At 35.5% G+C, this 18,735-nt stretch overlaps 1 protein-coding gene across 17 annotated transcripts in view; it reads left to right on the plus strand.

Moving 5' to 3' along the window:
• MYCBP2 (MYC binding protein 2) overlaps positions 1 to 18,735 on the plus strand; it is a 216,164-nt gene that overhangs the window by 81,982 nt on the left and 115,447 nt on the right. For 16 of the 17 annotated variants that reach the window (XM_085215694.1, XM_085215695.1, XM_085215696.1 and 13 more), the window contains exons 17-20: positions 770 to 871; positions 6,425 to 6,532; positions 13,242 to 13,361; positions 13,830 to 13,911. In XM_085215694.1, the coding sequence (XP_085071820.1) occupies positions 770 to 871; positions 6,425 to 6,532; positions 13,242 to 13,361; positions 13,830 to 13,911 (412 nt within the window). The remainder of the gene's footprint in view (positions 1 to 769; positions 872 to 6,424; positions 6,533 to 13,241; positions 13,362 to 13,829; positions 13,912 to 18,735) is intronic. The other variant, XM_085215702.1, reaches the window with a different exon arrangement.

The following is an 18,735-nucleotide window of genomic DNA, read 5'->3' on the forward strand; positions in this document are numbered from 1 at the left end:
ATACCAGACACTTTAAGGAAAACAATTCAATCCCAGATGAAACTAAACCGAGGAGTTAAGTTTTTTGTACTTTCTTCTGCTTTGCTAACTCCTTTATTAGCAGAACAGACACCTCCTGGCCCTGTGTTGTGCCTGCCATAGTTTGAGGGGAGGACATTGAATTGATTGAGCCATATTTTCCTGGGGAAAAGCGAGAGTGCTTCAAGGTGCAGTTTTTTATTTGATGTCAGGAGCAGGATACACCTAGTTGGGTAAATGTTAGAATTTATGTAAAGATGTATGTGCATATTAAAGTAATTGAATGTTTTTTATTAAGCACATGGCATAAGATGGTAAAGTATTTAAGTATGTATGTAAAATGTTTTTAATATGTAACTTGGTTATGTTTTAAAATATGGTTTACATTATATTTTATGTTTGTTTATTATTGTTTTCTATTTATGATTTATAAATAAAATTTTCTGAAACTTTGGGGGAAAATTGAGATCCATGCTAATCTGCAGTATTTATAGAGAGAAAGTACTAAATGCTATTCAGTGAAGTTGGAACTGTGGCAGATTTGTGGAAATCAGGAAATTCAACAGTAAAGCTTAAAACTCTTGATAAAGTTTGCTCATCTCTGCTGTCTCTAAATATTGTGCAAGAACTATATAAAGGATTAGTAGTAAGTAGGCTTCAGTTTCCATGTACTAAAACTCTGTTAAGGTTTATTGCTCTCATAACAATTTTTAAAATTTTTTAAAGTGTATTGTTTTCTTAACCAATGTAGCTGTCCCAGTTCCTGGAGTTAATATTGAAGAACACCTACAGTTACGGCAAGAAGAAAAGCGGCAGCGTGTAAATAGGAGACACAGACTGGAAGAAGGAAGGGGTAAGTGACTTGATGAGAGGCCTGAACTGTCTAAGGAAACTTAGCCTATGTTCTAAGAATGGGAATTAACTGACTTTGCTTAAGTAGATGACTACATTAACCAAACAAAAATCAGAACCTAAAAAAACAGTTTGTTATATAGCCTGCTTTTGAAAAATTGTGAAAATCTATCTGTTTCTCTAAGTGGAGAGAAGCAGTGTTTTATATGAATCGCAGAATCACGGATTTACAGGGGTTGGAAAGTACCTCAAGATATCAAGTCCAACCCCCCTGCTAAAGCAGGATCCCTACAATAGGTCACACGGGTAGGTGTCTGAGTGGGTCTTGAAGATTTCCATAAAGGGAGACTACAACCTCTCTGGGCAACCTGTTCCGGTGCTTTTAAATTACTTTACTATTGTCAATTTACATTTTTTGCTGATTTGCAAGTAAATAGTAGCTTTTATTTTTAATGCTTAAACTGACTTAATGTAGAAAGTTAAAAAGCCTGCAAGATCATACATTGCTCATTCTCTATAGTATGAATTATTTATTATAAATTACTATAATTCATCAATTTTTTCAGTATAATAGTAAGCAAAATTTCTTGCTTTGCAAAGTGAAATTTTCTATACTTAAGTAGCCCAACGCAATCCAGTATATTGACTGCATTAAAACAGATGAAAAACACTGGAGCATTTCAAAATTTGCTTGTTTTGTGTATTATCTACGTCAGGAATTATTGCTGGAATTTTATACAGACTGTGTTCTAACAAGCCTTCAGTACTGCTCTTGTTTTAAATATTTCAGAGTCTTAATCTGATAAATAAATAAAGTTGAGAGTCTTTAGACTGACAGAGCTGATATTTTAGTGAAGTATGCTGATGTGGTTGGTGATGTTCTTGTATTGAGAGGAGGAACAGCAGTGATGAAATTCTGTGCTGTATAAGCTGCTGTTTTGGCAAATACCATTTTGATTATGTCACTAATGTTCTGATTTAAATTTTTAAAAATAATGCCTTTTCAGAATTTGCTACTGGTTTTTTTTGTTTGTTTGTTTTTTGTTTTTTGTTTTCCCCGAGATATCAAGTGTGCATTGTGATTGAATTTGTTTTCTAGAGTCCAAGCCACCAAACTTTATGGGGCAACTTTTGACTTTATTTCATCTGCCTTCAAGAAATTACTAGCTTTATCATGAGTAAGGGACAACAGAGAAGAGAGAAACTATGGATGTAGAGAAGGGCAGAATATTTATTTTTCTTTGTATGTTTGCAACTGATTTAACTTTGAGGGTTAATAAGGGAAGCTTTTATTCTTCTGTCTGCATACTGCTGTGTTAATAGTAGGGACAGCTAAAAATACTGAAGTGTCTTAGAAAGGTGTTGATGACAGAGCTGGGAAGAAAATTTTCACTTGGAGGGGGAAGATTGGAACAAAAAAAAACAGAGAACAACATTCCATTGTGTTCCCATTTCTGTGGCTGGAAATAGAACCAGCACAGCTTGCCCACTTTGTGTACTATCTGTCTCTTAAACAAAGATATTCTGGATCTAATATGTTTCAGATGATCCACGTATTTTTACTGTCAGTTTGATAGGGTGTAGAGGTACTGTATTTAAGGTGATATTCCTGGCCAGCTTGTTGCATACACCTGTATTATCTGTGTGAAAGAGAATTGTAATTCTGTATCTCTGTGGATATTGGAGGTGGTCTGGGTATGTCTGGCTGAAAGAGTGCAGATTAATCTCCTTTTCAGAATGGTTTATGATCTAAAGCCTGAGAATATTTTATCACAAATACTTAAGAGAAATCCTGATTTATACAGTCAGGTATTGCCAGATGAAAAATTTGGAGTTTTGTTAACTCTTCATCTAGATGCTATAGTTTTCCATGAGTTGGGGGAGAGAGTAGTGCTATTCCTGAGAACTCTTACATCATTCTTCTCTTTCTTGAGAGACACTGGGAACATTTAAATGTTTATCACATATTGATTTAGATATGCAGAAGGTTTTGCCATCTGAAAAACCGTAGATGATAATTGTTAAGATGCAAATTTTGTGTGTAATTAACCAAGGTTTTAGCTTGGTTAATTTTAGCCAATGCAGAAAGGAAAAAATATTTTCTTTCAATCTTATTCTACTTGAAAAAATAATAATAATAAAAAAAAGAATATTCATTAATTTTAGTTAAAGCTGTTGAGTATTGAAACAATATTAACTGAGGTTGCCTGCATTTGAACTATTTTAGATTATCCCAAAGTGTAGATAATTCAGTTATTTCAGTAATTAGTTATACTTTGGTAGAACAAGTATTTAAATACTATTATTTAAAATGCTTTCATCAGCAGTGGCATTCTTTGTTCATTGCCAAACCTGCACTTAAATATGAATAAGACAGCTCTGTTCTATATGCAGTCTTTTCCATTTAAAATTAGTGCATTTTGGAAAGAAGCATTAGTGCTTCTTTCCATAATTTTAATTAATTATGCTGATGCTTTCAAGAACCTGAAGTTATATTTGTTTCTAAGTTTCTTAAAAACTTTTTACTTAAAGTTATATCAAACTCATTGATGACTTTGTTTTTAAGAAAGCTTTCAAGAGGAAGTTGTGTATGTTTGTCCTCAATTACTAGAAAATATGAAATTTACATCTGAAAATTACATTAGTATACTTGAGTTGGTGACTTCTATCTGAAAGGGATGATGAGCACTAATAAAGACAAAATATAAATATTTCTACTTTCTAAGTACAGTTTTAGAACTCAGATTTGCCTCAGACTTTATTAGAATATTGTTTCATGTCCAATGTTTTAGTTCAACTTACGTGTATATATATAGAAATGCATCTTTCATGTTTGTTTAACAATATGTAAACGATGAAGTATTCAGAAGAGAGAAAGTGCTTAAATTAATATTATTAATACAAATTCTGTTTAAGTTTTACCACTTGTCAAATTGTCCTATACACTCATACTGGCTTGTCTGCATATCTTTTTCCCTTTAAAAAGTTCTAATAATTTTTCTTTCCCATCTGTTTTATTTATAAATTGTCAGTAGAAAAGTTCTTTAAGAACACAGAAAAAGAAATGTAATCTGTTATTTCTTTCGGTGTTTTGAAGAAAAGAAGCAAGCTTAGCAGTGGGCAGTAGAACAAAAATTAACCTTAGTGTCTACATCACGGTGTCATTGTACATGACTATTTCTGTGGGGAAATGGTAATACCTGAAAAAAAACTGTAAAATAAATGTACACCTTAATCATCTATCCCTGCCTTGTTAGGAATATTAAGGTGTTATGTTTTGTTGTTTTTTTTTGTTGTTGTTTGTTTTGTTTTTTACCTTAAAGCATGTAGTCTGTTTTGTTTTTTGATCACCTTTTAAGTTTACCTACTGTTGAGCTTTTTTTTCTATATTAAGAATTCGTCTCCTTTTTTTTTTTTAATTATCTGTTTTTTTTCTTACAAGTATTCAAGCAGCCAAAAAAAGAGTTTTACAGTGGAAAGTACCATCATTTACTAACTATGCACAGAAGAGCTACTGTGTTTAAAAGAACATGAACTGTGAAATCAAACACTGATGAGTTAGGGAACAGCAGTATAGAGATTGCCGGCTCAGCCTTAATTTTTACTGCTTGTGTAAAGCAGTACTTTCTGATGCAAATTCTGATTTCATAATTGTATACTGTGTTTTCAGGTAACCTGCTACATTCAGTGCATTGATCTTCGTCTTATGGCCATTTGAAGCCATTAATTTCAGTCCTTTTAAATCACAGCCAGCCAAAGAGCAGTTGTGTAGGGAGAGATATAAAATAAATCAAATATGCTTAAGACAGATTCAAACAAAAAACTCTGTGGAAGTTCTGCCTAAGTGCTAAGATGGACTAGAATGCAGAAGCACATATGCATATGTATGATCTTAATTCACTGCCAGACAAAGATAATCTTGGAAGGTCTGGATCCTGTAGAACACATGGGGGGGGGGGATGGGAAAAAGAGCTAATCTTGATGTTTCTAGTTTGAGATGTTTGATTTGACAGCTGTAGAAAAACTTTCTATAAAAACTAAAGGGAGAAAGTGAATATCATTTACATCATAAAGCATTGATTTAAAATAGCAGCACTGCGGTCTGCTAATGACTCCCTTATGTTTGTAACCTGAGCTACTAAAAATAACTGACCTATTAAGGTTATTTCTCTTGTAGATCTACATTAGAGACTTCTAGAAGAGTTTTTCAAGTACTGTTCTGCATTTTTAATAAAATAAAGAAAGCATCTGATGTACGGCTGCAATGTTACACCAGAGTAGTTAATAGTACCTAAACTTTGCTCTCTTTATACAGACAATGTTGTTTGTAAGTAGAGGGCAGATAGGATCTTTGCAAATAGTTCTTGTGGTTTGTTTCCCATATTAGTTTGGAGGGGAGGTGGTCCTTCACAGCACACGACTGAACATGCAGGCTTCATAATGTAATCAATATGTAGGTGTTTCCTATAATATTCTCATTCACAGGTCACAGATCTAACAATAGGCATTAATGGAAAATTAGCCTACATTAATTTGTCAATATAGATTAGCTTAGAAAATAGAGTATTGATGATCTTGGGGAAGAAGAAAGTGCATTTTTGAAGTTTCACATAAGACATTCAAAACATGCCACAAAGCCTGATTTGGGATTTTGTTTTTTTTTGTTTTTCTTTTAAAAGTCTTTCTAAGGACTGGGTTTGGAGTCTTGTGGAATAGTGGCAGATGTATTAGTTGCTCATGATTCATTTCCACTGAATGTCAGGTTACCAGAAGTAAGAGATGCTTCCAAAGAAATTCCTGATGGCAGATTAATTTAACCTTTAAATTAGGCCAGAAAATACAAATTGAAGCAACAAATTGCTTTCCTGTGATGCACACAGAATCATCTTCAGCAGTATTTACATCTAGATTTTTAAATTTGGAGGAAATGTTAAATAAATACATCACTGCTTTCTTCAAATGTGAATCTTCTCTTGAAGGTGAAAGCTTTATATAGATGGGAAAAATTTGAAGAATAAATTAAATGGATTACAAAATTGATAAAAGATCAGAAAAAATCTTATGATTTGAATAATTTTGTTCCTATAACACATATTTTTGGATTGCCATTTCCTTTACGGTAATAACTGAAATGTAAGCATGATAATGACGAATATTTATATGGTTGTGCTATTTATTTTAAATTTAGCATTGACAGGGTGTTAGTATTCTTAATTAGCAGTTTTAAAAGTAATATTTTAGAATGTAAGTCATGATAATTAATCTTCTAACTTATTAAAGACAGCAGTATGTATTTATTATGAGTCTGCTTTTCCATTACTTGGAGTACAGTTGCATACTTATAAATTCAGGTTAAGCTGTCACTGTGGGATATTCACTGTTTCTTTCAATAGTATTCTGATTTTATTGTCAAGAAATAATCACTTCCTTCTGAATTTAGAGAAACAAGTTTATTATATATTTTTTTTCCTATTGATTTTAATTTGAGTTTTGTTTAACACACTGTTTTCATTTTGTGAGCTTTCCTATGCATGTGCAAAATGTTTCTCCTCAGGCCCCCTTGTATTTCCTGGTCCTATTTTTATGAACCATCGAGAACAGGCTCTAGCCAGAATCAGACCCCATCCAGCACAGCTAAAGCCTAAGCGGGACAAGCACAAAGGTATTTGGTCTTCCTTATTGGCTAGGGTGGAAAAAGCTGATACTCCCACCTTACCTCTTCCATGCACTCAATCTCTCTTCTCAAAGAAATGCAAAATATGGCTTCTGCCTGTCTTCTTGTTAGTATTTTGTTACCTGAGGAGAAAGAGAACACATTTATATGTTGAGTTTTTTTAAAAATTGTGAATGTTTGGTAGTCTGCATCATCTTTGTTTTCCTTTGCTTTTTTTTCTTTTTTTACTGAAAAATTTGTTTTTTCTGGGTCTTCTCTCATTTCTGAAGCTATCTCATTCCTAAAGTTTGTAAAGTTTGCTGTAGGAAATTTTAACACCTTCCTGTGTCTCAACTGTCACGTTTGCACTGTGGTTGGTGTTTTTTCTTTTTGTTTTTGAACTTGTGCGGTATAACTGGGGTAATTTCTGTAACTTATCAACTCGAGTTTTTAATTCTAGCCTAAAGTTTTTCATTATTAATCCATCTATTAAGAAGACTTTTTTAACAAAACAAGATATTTGAAATAATATAAATTGCACTTTTTTCAGAATTTAAGTAAGGAGATGATTTTGGCATTTATGGCACTACTATTTGTCTGGAAGGCCAACTCATTAAAACTGATTTTGAAACAAGGACTGTATTCAAGTGTTTGCATGTATCTGTATCTATATATAAATGCGTGTGTATTTATAGACAAAAAATATATATGTAAAGTCTAGATTACAGATGTGATCTTAAGTAAACAGAAAGTTCTAAAATGGTAGGGGTCTAGAATGTTTCTTTTTTTTTTTTAAAGAATAGCTAAATTGTTAGAATGACTTTTCACTTGAATTAATGGTAAGTAGTTGTTTGCACATATGCAAAGAAATTGTATGACAGTTTGAAGCCTTTCTGGATATGACTTAGTGCATAAATGTGATCTATCTAATTATGAAGGTACCAGTTCAGGAAATTATGTCAAGCCTATTTTAGGGAAATGAAAGCAGAATTTGATCCTTTGTTTTTGCGTATCTTTTCAGACTATTAGATAAAATCTGAACATCAGCTACTTTTTAAAATTTAAAAATATCTATCTTAATCCCCCTGGTAGAGATTTCATGCTGAAAGACAAAACACACAGAACCTGCTGTCAGTGACAGTTAACTAATAACCACTTTTCTTGAACTAGGTACTTCTGCTAGTTGTACTGCTTGCAAAACTTTGACTCTACAGGGAAGTGCATAACAGAGTATATTTGTCCTAACAATGTCTGTTCTTTTATGGCATATTTTATTAGTTGGAGCTCCCTTTGGCTCTGGGTATCTATCTCACATATATCCTTATTAGAGTTTTGTGCATTAGTCTCAGTTTGAGGTTGGCATTATTTCTTGGGAGTTTGCTCGCACAATGCAGTGACAGACTTGCTCCATAGAATTGACCATTTAGCTCTTTCTATTTCATGCTAAACAGGTAAGGGAGATTTGTCTCATGTAATGTCTTTACAAGTAAACATTGAGAGCTGTCGGAAGATGGCTCCCCTAAAGAAGATCATAAATTCCACTATAAACTAGAAATCTCCTTGTCAACAGTTTACGGGCTGGTTCGGCCCAGTTCCGTGACTAGAAGGGCGGAGGGATCCGCGGATCCGCTCTCCCGGAAAAGGAAAATAGGGGACCCCGAAATAATTGAAAACAGCGGCAACAATCTGAGGTGAAACAAACTAATTTACTAAATATGATATCAGCAGAATTTTATAAGGAGAGAGAGAGAGAGTGTGTGAAATTGAAGGTGGATCGGCCTCACCACAACGCTGAGATGAGAAGCGCAGGCAGAGAAGCGCAGGCAGAGAAGCGCAGGCAGAGAAGCGCAGGCAAAGAAGAGCGCATCAGGTGACCTTGCTGGGAGTTATATCTCCTCGCTGACCACAAAGCCCCCTGGGGAAATGTAGCTCTTCTTCTCCTCCGGACAGGCACCCGGAACTTGAGCATCAGCAGTCAAATTCCCAGTGCATTATATGATGTTATGATGTGGAATACTGATAACGAAAAATCATGAAACCATGACACTCCCCTGACTTCTAGAGGACTTCTCAAGGGAAAATGAAAAATTTGTGAAGTAAGCTGCTATCAAAATAATGGAATTGTGAAAAGCAGAAGTGACATACCTCATCTTAAAAGGCATTCCTCATTTGCTTCTCTTCCTATACACAAGATAAAATCAGTAATCTCAAGCAATCTGAGCCAGAGATGTTAATTTCAGGAAAAAGACATTATGACATTGAAATCAGTACGTTCTTTCATCTTACTTTTGAGTGTGATATTTTTCAAGCCAGCATTTTAACTTTAGATATTTCTTTTAAAGTAGTCTTGCAACAACTCACATCAACCAGACCTGAAAGATTTTCTGGGAAAAATCATTTCAATTTCTGGTACTGAATAGCACAGTACTAAACTTGCCTATACCTATTCCTGTTTTCCAGTCTGCAGCTGTAGAACTTTTCCTTAATGATATTTATTTAAAATTGAACATGTCAGCTTCGGGGCTGACAATTGGGGCCTAATTTGAATCTTGTACATTTGGTATATTACCAAATCTAAATGGCTTTTGCTTGGGGAACTCTTTTGAAATGCTCACTTAAAAATTTATATAGTTTCATTGTCCTGTGGAGAAGTACTTGCGGTCCCTGGTGGATGAAAAACTGAACATGAACCAGCAGTGTGCTCTTGCAGCTTGGAAGGCCAAATGGTATCCTGGACTCCATCAGAAGAGGGATGGCCAGCAGGAGCAGGGAGGTGATTGGCCCTCTCTACTCTGTCCTCGTGAGGCCCCATCTGGAGTACTGTATCCAGGTCTGGAGCCCCCAGTACACAAAAGATGTGGAGTTGTTGGAGAGGGTCCAGAGGAGGGCCATGAAAATGATCAGAGGTTTGGAGCACCTCCCTACAAAGACAGGCTGATAGAACTGGGCTTGTTCAGCCCTGAGAAGAGAAGGCTGTGAGACCTCATTGCAGCTTTCCTGTATTTAAAAGGAGATTATAAAAAGGAGGGAAACCAACTTTTTACTCGGGTAGATAGTGATAGGACCAGTAGCAATGATTTTAAGCTGAAGGAGTGAAGGTTTAGATTAGATGTCAGGGAGAAGTTCTTCACAGAAAGAGTGGTGAGGTGCTGGGAAAGGCTGCCCTGAGAGGCTGTGGATGCCCTATCTCTGGATGTGTTCAAGACCAGGTTGGATGGGACCCTAGACAAGCTGATATAGCACTAGATCTGGAGGTTGGTGGCCCTGCCTGTGGCGGAAGGGTTTGAATTTGATGATCCTTGAGGTCCCTTCCAACTCAAGCCATTCTATGATTCTGTGATTCATCATGAATTCACTTATTTTACGGAAAACTTGCCATTGCCATCTACTCATTTCACATTTTTAGAGTATAGGTATCAAGATTTTTCTTATTACCAAAACTGTATATTAAGCATCATCATAAACTTTCTGATCTATATCTGGATCTCCATCACAAATTCAGATGGAAGGAGTAGATTCCGTATTATTTGGTAATCATGGAGTACTTTGAAACTAAGAATCTGCTTGTCCTTCATTCTCATTTTTCAACAAAATAGTGACTTCTTATCCTTGTTTCAGCTGAAACAATACTGATAGCTCACTGATGTTTAGTTATTGCTCAGTGATGGTTCATTGGGCCAGGCTGGGCCAGTTGGCAGGGAAGGGCTGCTGCCATGATGGCACAGGGCAGGGGATGGGGTGGAGCCAGGACAGGTGGATAAGTTAGTCCAAGGGTTGTTCCATACCACGTGATACCATGTGGAATGCTGTAAAATTGTGGGCTGTTGGCCTGAGCTGTCTACTGCTTGAGGATTGGCTGGATGTCAGTAAACAGGGTGAGATGTTGCGTTGCTGACAGAGCATCTGGTGGCAGGCAGTTCCTTCTTCCTCTTCTGTCATAGTAAGTAGTTTTTATCTCAACCCACAAGTTCTGTTTTGTTTCCAGTTGTTTCCCTTATCCCACCTGGTAGGGAGGGGGTGAGCAAATGGTTGTGTGGCTCTGAGCGCTGTGATTAAACCGCAACACTTCCCACTCTGTATCTCCAGACTCTGGAGACTTCATCTTTGGGAATCTTAAGTACCAAAGATTAATTATAGTTTGCAGAAATCTGTATGTTGAGTGGAAGTTGAAGTGAGTTTCTCGAGTCAGTTAAGGTTTTGTAGCAAATTCTCCTTTTTCCTTGTATTTGGGAGCAGTGATACTTAAATAAATAAATAAATAAATTTAGAAATATATATGTATGTATATATACACAATTCTAAAGACATATGAAAACAAAAACAAATACTGTCAAAAGGGTAGGCTAGAAGGAGCTGAACTTCTATGTATGGAACAAACCATGTATAAATGATTTTGTAAATGCTGATACAAAATTGTTGAAGAAAATTTCACTGTAATTTACTTTTTAACAGTTTAGGATATAGTAACTTGAACACTTAATGGAGAAAAACACCTAACAAAATCCATGCCAGTAGTGGTACAAAAATTCAGAATGGAATTTTTATTTAATTTGTAATTAGAATGCAAGTTTATTAACACAGTTTCATAAGTGTCATGCAGAGATTCTACATACTAGTTTCCACTCAACCTCTGTAGCTACCAATCAGGAATTCAGTGGACTTAGTTATTATTTTTCTACCCTTCTGAGAGGGATGACTTTTCTTAATTCCTGAAAAATACTGGGAAGTTATGCATTTTTTTGTTCTGTGATAGTAATATTAGCCAAGAGAACTTCTGAGTAAGTTTTATAGTGGAGAAGATTCTCCTTTGGAACTCAAAAATGCCAACTCAGTGTGTCTTTATCTTTTAAAATAAATTTGTTTCTTTGATAAGGAGATGCAAAATATGTTATTTTCTTTACATCTTGCACAACAGTATTTAATATTACCATGTTATAGGAAACATGCCGTGTGTCTAGCTAGTTTCATTGAAGGAAGCACATGCTGTCCCATCACATGCTTATTGGCTGTGTGCATTCCTGGCAAATGACTATTCAAGTGTATTTGCACAGGAACTTACATTTGTTATTAAATTATTGTCATCAGTGATAGCGGGAGAAGAGAGAAAGTGCCACAGGTAAACTCCAAGAACATTTCACTTTGCACTGTTCCTGTTTCAAAAGCTGGTGTGAAACAAGGAAGCAGTAAGTAGGTTGCTTACTGAACACATTTTTCTGGTGGCAGTATTAGCCCTTAGAATCGTCCCTGGATTTGTAGGAATATAGCGTTTAACACAAAAATAAGCATAAAAAGTTACTACTACTTTACGAGAGCTAGTTCCTTAGAAGTATTCCTTAATACCTGTGTGCATTTTCTTTACAGATGCAAAATATGTGGAACTTCTGTGCACAGTCATGACTTTTTTTTTCTTTTTAAGAATAGTAGGATTTGTTAAAACTTTTTTTTTTTAATATGCTGAAATTACTTTGGATGAATCATTGGCAATATATATATAAACTGTGTTATATTTTAAGTAAAATATTTGCAAGTCTTTAAGTAGTGTAGTGCTCAGTATTCACATTTCCACTAATAATTCTTTACGAAACAGTTTGGGAATTATAAATGAACTGCACCTTGAATGCTTTTAGCAGCAGTTGTTTCCCTGTATCAAATTTTTTAATGAAGCAGTAGCTGGTCAGAATTTACCACAGAATCAAGTAGTTCAGTAGAATCTCTTGGCTGTAGTTACTATACATGTTCATCCATTTTTCTCCTCTTTCTAGAGAAACTCTTTTAATTTAAAAGGATTTTGCAAAAGAACAGTAGTTACAAGTATTTACTAGCTCATTTGGGTAATGTGTGCATGTATACTGTAGTCGTATGATATTTTTCAATATGAAAATGCAATTTCTTTAGATTTTTTATTGCCAGTTTTTTTTTGCAGACATAGATGTTTTAATGGTGATGAATGTGCTCTCTGTCATGTTTTTTTTCTGCTAGTACTATGAAACCAGTTTCCTTTGTGATCCTGTGTCTAATTGTTAGACTTTTGTTTTCTGAAGGAGAGTGGCTTTCAAGATGCTCATAAACAAAATAATTATTTGTCACTTCTGTACTTTTCTCTGATGCAAGGACCGTTTGACTATAGGAACCAATAGCACACTTCTTTCTTTATGAAAGAAACCACGGTATGTCTAGAAATGCATCAGATGTAGTAGTGGGTATGTCAGTGTTGTTAGGCATACTCGTCACATAGTATCAGAGAGTTAGTTATGTAAAACAAGGGCTATATGGCCAGGTTGGAGTTAAGTAAAATTGTTAACAAATACTGAATAAATGAGACCATGCTATACTTACCATGGTCAATTATAGTGCTTTATGTGTAATTGATAATATTATTTCCTTTAAGAACAAAAGTGATGGTTATTAAACAAAAATTCTGAAGTTATTTCAGTGTCCTGTTTTGCTCATTGTACTTGTCTGCTCTTTGGAAGTTTCTGCTTTAGAATATGTGTTATTTTCCTTTTGTGTGTATAACTTTGATGCAGCAGATTGAGTAGAGTTTCTGTAATCTTTCACATCTACTTTGATCCTTTGTCTTGAGCTGTTTCTTCCAATATTCTGTGAGTTCTTTCTCGTACCTTACATATGGCGGGGGTGGTTGCTTACTATTCTCATTCTTTCTTCTAACATAACGTTTTTAGAAGACACAGGATATAATTACAAGTTTTGTTTATAGACGGAAGTGGAGAAAGAGGTGAGAAGGATGCAAGCAAAATTACAACCTATCCACCAGGGGCTGTTCGCTTTGACTGTGAGCTACGAGCTGTACAAGTCAGTTGTGGATTTCACCATTCAGGTAAAAATAGATAAATTTATTGGGTTTTGTGTTTGTTTGTTTGGTTGGTTTGGTTTGGTTTGGTTTTTGTTTTTTTTTGCTTTTGTTTTTGTATTTTTTTTAATGTTCTGATACATGTTTTCACTACCTTGTGTTTAATGTTCAATAAGGATATACATGGAAGGGTTGAAAAAGGTTACAGTATTATTTTCTAGCCTAATACACTGTCCTCCGACAGTGCAAGGGACTAGAAATATCATACATAGAACTATATATAAGCTTTTAAGGAATTCAGAAATTTTTGAGCCATTTTATAACATCTGCATGACACATCTGCATACCTCTGTAGTGATACTAGCTGTAGTGGATTGTGGAAGATTATGTTTAGTAGGGATTGTTAACTGCTGCTCAGAAAGACTAACTGGCTTTGATGCATGTTAGCATGGATATCTCTGAAAAATACTGGTGTTTTTGTTCATTTGTTTTCAGTGATTTTGATGGAGAATGGTGATGTTTACACATTTGGATATGGACAGCATGGGCAACTTGGACACGGTGATGTTAATTCCAGGTAAGATGATGATTGCATATTGCTGTGCTGCTGTTTAAAGAGTGGCTAAATTTTTCTGTTACTCTCTAGCTAGGAAGTGGGAAAACTCGTATATTGTCCAAATTAGGTTAATGAACTCTTATTTTGCATTTATTTTCCATAATCTTTCTGGGTAGATAGACTGTTAGCAATAACTATAGTGTTGTTCTGTGTAGGTAATTTTTAAAACACGAAGGCTTGTAGGCATAGCTTTGATAATTGGGTTTCAAATGCTTCTTTCTCTTCACATCTCTTTGCGTACAAGAGAGAATAACATTGAAATATCTTTAAGGTTTCATTATGTCTGGAAAATACTACATATGCAATAATTTAAATAGTGTGAAGTTGTAAACTTAGATTAATATGCTTCTCTTACATTACTAGCAGTAATTCACTTATTATTCTTTTTGTTACTCCTTTTTGTTTATAATTAATCTTCAAAAGTAAGTCCGTATGTATGAGTTTCAGTTACATTTTGTATATGCTTATAGCATGAAAGTGACTTGTGGGTTTTTGTGGTCAGTGGAAATAAAAGAAGTCAACACAGTTGGAGAGCTATTTGACTAACCAGATGCTGCTTATCTACTTCAGATATGCTCAGTAACTGTAAATTATATTGACTTGATCTCCATTGACTACAGTGAGAACACAGACAACTACATACAGGTGGCTATAATGGGAAGCTGAATTTTCACCCTTAATATCTCTTCTGCTCACACAAGTTGACAGTCAGTGTACTACTGTAAAAAGAAATTCAGTAGCGTTGTTCTTTGCGCGCATACATTCTGTAGATGGGATTTTGAATAGCAGGAATCATTGAGGGTTTGTTTCTGTTCAGTAATGCCCAGTATCCTTATGAAAAAGGCATATAGAGTGCAGCATCCATGATCTGTCTTCAGTTCTCTTGTTTCTCTTGTAGTAGTGAGATGAAATTGCTTGTACATCTGTCCTCCTAATCTCTTTTGAAACTTCCAAATCATTTCTTTTACCAAGTTTCTGGAGAAATCATCTTCATCTTAAAATTTTAATTGTATTCGCTAAACAAAGGTAGAGAGGGAAGGAAGGATGAAGGTTTACTGGAAACATTGCTTTGCACTGGTTGCTGTGCCTATTGATATTCTTTAAACTGTTACCCTTATTCAGTCTGCATTGGATTGGTGAATGCAGTCTATGTTTCTGACTATGGTAGAGCCATATCGCAAATAAATACTCCTTTTAGTTCCTGAAAATTCATGCATACTTGAGGCTACAGCTACTTTAGTAAGCACTTCAAGTCACTACTGGAATAAGGTTGGATGTTCTTTTAAAGACAAAGAGATACAATAAGTGGCATTTCTACTGGTAACTATGTCCCATTTCCAACTGATGAAATCACTTGGCTTTTTTGAGGATATCAGGACTATCTGCCCTATTTGTCAGAATTCCAGGCAGTAAACACCATATTTGTTGCTTATGTAGACAGAAACTAGATGGAAACTAGATGTTTTTCTAGATGAAATCCTAGAATAGAACGTGAAACATCCTATGTCAAAGGATACTATCTGACCTATTCTAGAAGCTGAGAAGGTATACAAGCAGCTTGGAACCTTTGTATCATTCTACAGGATATCCCAGAAAAAAAGCCTTGAAGAAACTGGGCGTATGTCCTGTGCATGAGAACTGGCTATAAATACTATATTGCTGTCTAGCACCATCATTCAGATGATGATTTCCTCATTGATGTACTTCTTTTTCCAGCTTTTAAGTAGAGATCACTCCTCTGTCCTCACAGTAAGGGACTCAGAAAAGGAAACAGGGAATCCTTATGCAGAGTTCCACCTCAGTTGGGACGCACTGGTGCTCAGATGGCCAGCTCCAGCCAGGTCAGTGTTATGTCAGTCATGCAGTGTGTCACATTGCCTGTATTGACCTCAGGAAGACCACCGTCTTCTGAATCAAAGAACTGATCATCTACTGTGTTTCCAGGAGAGGGAAAAAAAGGGAAAAAAAAATGAGGACATACAATATAGATAGCTTAGCTAATATATGGGGCCCCTGAAAACAAGAACTGACAGGACATTTGCAGCAGTTGTCATTTTCATCTGAGTCAGCCATCTTCATTACCAGATAATGTAATGATGTAAGTTTCTGGACAGCAACTGATGACGTATCCTTTCAGAAACTTCTAAGTTGCAGCATAAAGATTAAGCAGTGAGTCTTGTAAATGTTTAACTGTTTTGAATTATGCACACATGTCCAGACATATCTTTTATCATATTAAAATGATTCTGAACTCCTGCTTTAGACTGTGGTAAACACTACAAATTTTTTCTGCTGCTTCAGTAAGAGCAAGGCGTATTACATGCCCTAGAAAGATTTCAGACAATTTTGTATGTTCACAAGCCAACAAAACAGCAGATGAGCGGGATGACATGATTCTCAATAAACTTATTACTACAACTGAATTACTGAACTATTATTAGAAATAATATGGAGGAGTGGCAGCATGCACAAGGTAATGTTAGTTTTTTTTCTCCAACTAAAACTTGAGTCACTCACAGATGGATCACTTACAGATGCAAATGATCTGGTTCCTGGGAGACCGTTTTTTCCATATCAGCATACTAGGGTTATTAAACTAATCTGAGTAGACTTTCTGTTGTAAAGATCTGAGCAGTAGGTGTTGACGAGATACCCACTCCATTAAGAATTTAATAGCCTCTTTTTATTCCCTCTTCAAAGTAGTTACTAAATGGATGAATAGAAACTCAGTGGAAGCAAGAAACATTTTGCGATATCTACTCTTGGTAAAAAAATAGTACATCTTGTATTTGGGTAAGCAGAGGGGTTGTTTCTTGTTGCTGCTTCTTTCAAGAAGCACTGACTTAAAGCTTACTATTCAAACTTTGCCTGCGTTTCTTATTCCAGCTGTTGATTTCAGCACTACAAGCACATGACATGGAAGGAAAATTCCAGTAATGAGACCACTGAAGTAGGACACTACTCGTACATCTTTGTTTCCAGTGGATCAATAATAACAAGGCATACCTTCCATGGACAGCCATCTATGTTCTGTTTGTAGACAAAGTGTAAAGATTATGCCCTATTAATATTTTCAGAACATGTTGCTTAAGGCTCTATTTCTAGGTGCCTTGTCTGATTAATTTGCTTCAGTGGTGGCGTGCAGGTCTTATTTACATATTTCCATTGAACATTCAGTTATGTCTAAAATCTAAAAATCTCCACCTTCTTACCCGTGCACTGTCCAACTCTGCCTGTAATTGAGTTTTTCTGTTTTCCTTTGACACACTGCACAGTAACAGCCCACAGAGAACCTGAATTTGCAGCACCACGGTCAGCAACCCCAAGTAAAATTCTATTGCACTTCTCAGCCAGCTCTGGCTGGGCAAGTACCATGGAAAGCCATCGTTCAAACAGCTACTGTGGGATGTATTTTCAGAGACCAAATCTGCTGCCAAAAATGCTTACCCTTCAGGACAGAGGAGGGTTTCTGTGTGGGTAGCTGGAATTGTATTGGATGTTCTGTGAGATCTTGAGTAACCTAATGTATGGGTAACTGCTGTTTTTTCACTCAGCAATCTAAAGTTACTCCAAGAGATCTCTCTCAGGTTGCAGTGTATATAGTTGAGCTTGCCTATGTCAAGTGCCTGCATCGTATCCAGAAGCACATCTTTCACCATCTGAGAAGAATAATTCTCAAATGTAGAAAACCTACTTGTCAAAACTTTTGCCAAAGGGTCTCCTACACTCTTAGTTGTCTACATGCAGGTGTTCTCTGTTGAGTTTCAATGGGATAGGAAAATACTCTGTTATATCACAGATTCTAAACTCTGTGTGAATGACTTAAGCCTAGTTATTGTATTTTACCAGTTATTTCCTCCTTCTATGAAGAGAAAAATATTAATGTTCTGTAGTTTTACTATATTTTTGATGTAGTTAAGTGCCTCAGAATTTTCTTGTTCATTTCCATTGTAGATACACCATTTCAAAAGCTGAGTTGTCTTAATAAAAGGACTATATGAGAATAATGTGCTAAATGTGCCTATGTTAATAGCTTCTTCACTTTTGCTCTGCTGCAAAAATGAATTGTGGAATTAGAAGGCCAAAAACCTTTCCGGCCATCTGTACAATAGGATTCACAGAAACATGCACTTGGAGTAAGAAGCAACTCTTATTCCTTAAAATTTTTCATGTCTCCCATACAGTCTATCAGTAACCCTCTGAGAGTCTTAAAGTCATCATGAGGTTTATACTGCAAGAAAGCTGAAGGAAACTTGTAGCTTCTGGCTCTTGAATCTTTTATGTTCACATTTATGGTTCCATGCCTACAGCTTTTACAATGATAAGGGGAGAAAAAAATGCATTCATTTTCGTTTTTGAAAGTTTAAAAAATCTGCCATGAGAATTTCTTTCTAACAGGAATGCTTTTGCATTTGTTTTTAATTAGACTATTTTTTTCTGATTTGGTGCCTTTTTGATCTTTCTTAAAGATTTTAAAATCTTTTATTATTACTGCTGCTAAACTTAGCTCCCTGTATTTGTGTATTGTCTTATTGGCATCCAAACCCTCATGCTTTTAGGCCAACAAAGTCTTCTGAGTTTATAAATGTTGTGTTGTAATCCTCTAACAAACTCTATGCTGCTTTTCATTTTCTTCATCTTCATTCACTGCAAGCGATGTTTTCCACAAAGGAATTAATTATTTTTGTTATAAGTACATTCTCTCTCTTTCAGGTCATTATCCATTCTTCGCGCACTTTCTGCGTTTCCATGTGTCTACATCTTCCTTTCTCTTAGAATTCACAG

The sequence above is a fragment of the Meleagris gallopavo genome, chromosome 1 (genome assembly GCF_905368555.1).
Source record: "Meleagris gallopavo chromosome 1, MGAL_WU_HG_1.1, whole genome shotgun sequence".
Taxonomy (NCBI): domain Eukaryota; kingdom Metazoa; phylum Chordata; class Aves; order Galliformes; family Phasianidae; genus Meleagris; species Meleagris gallopavo.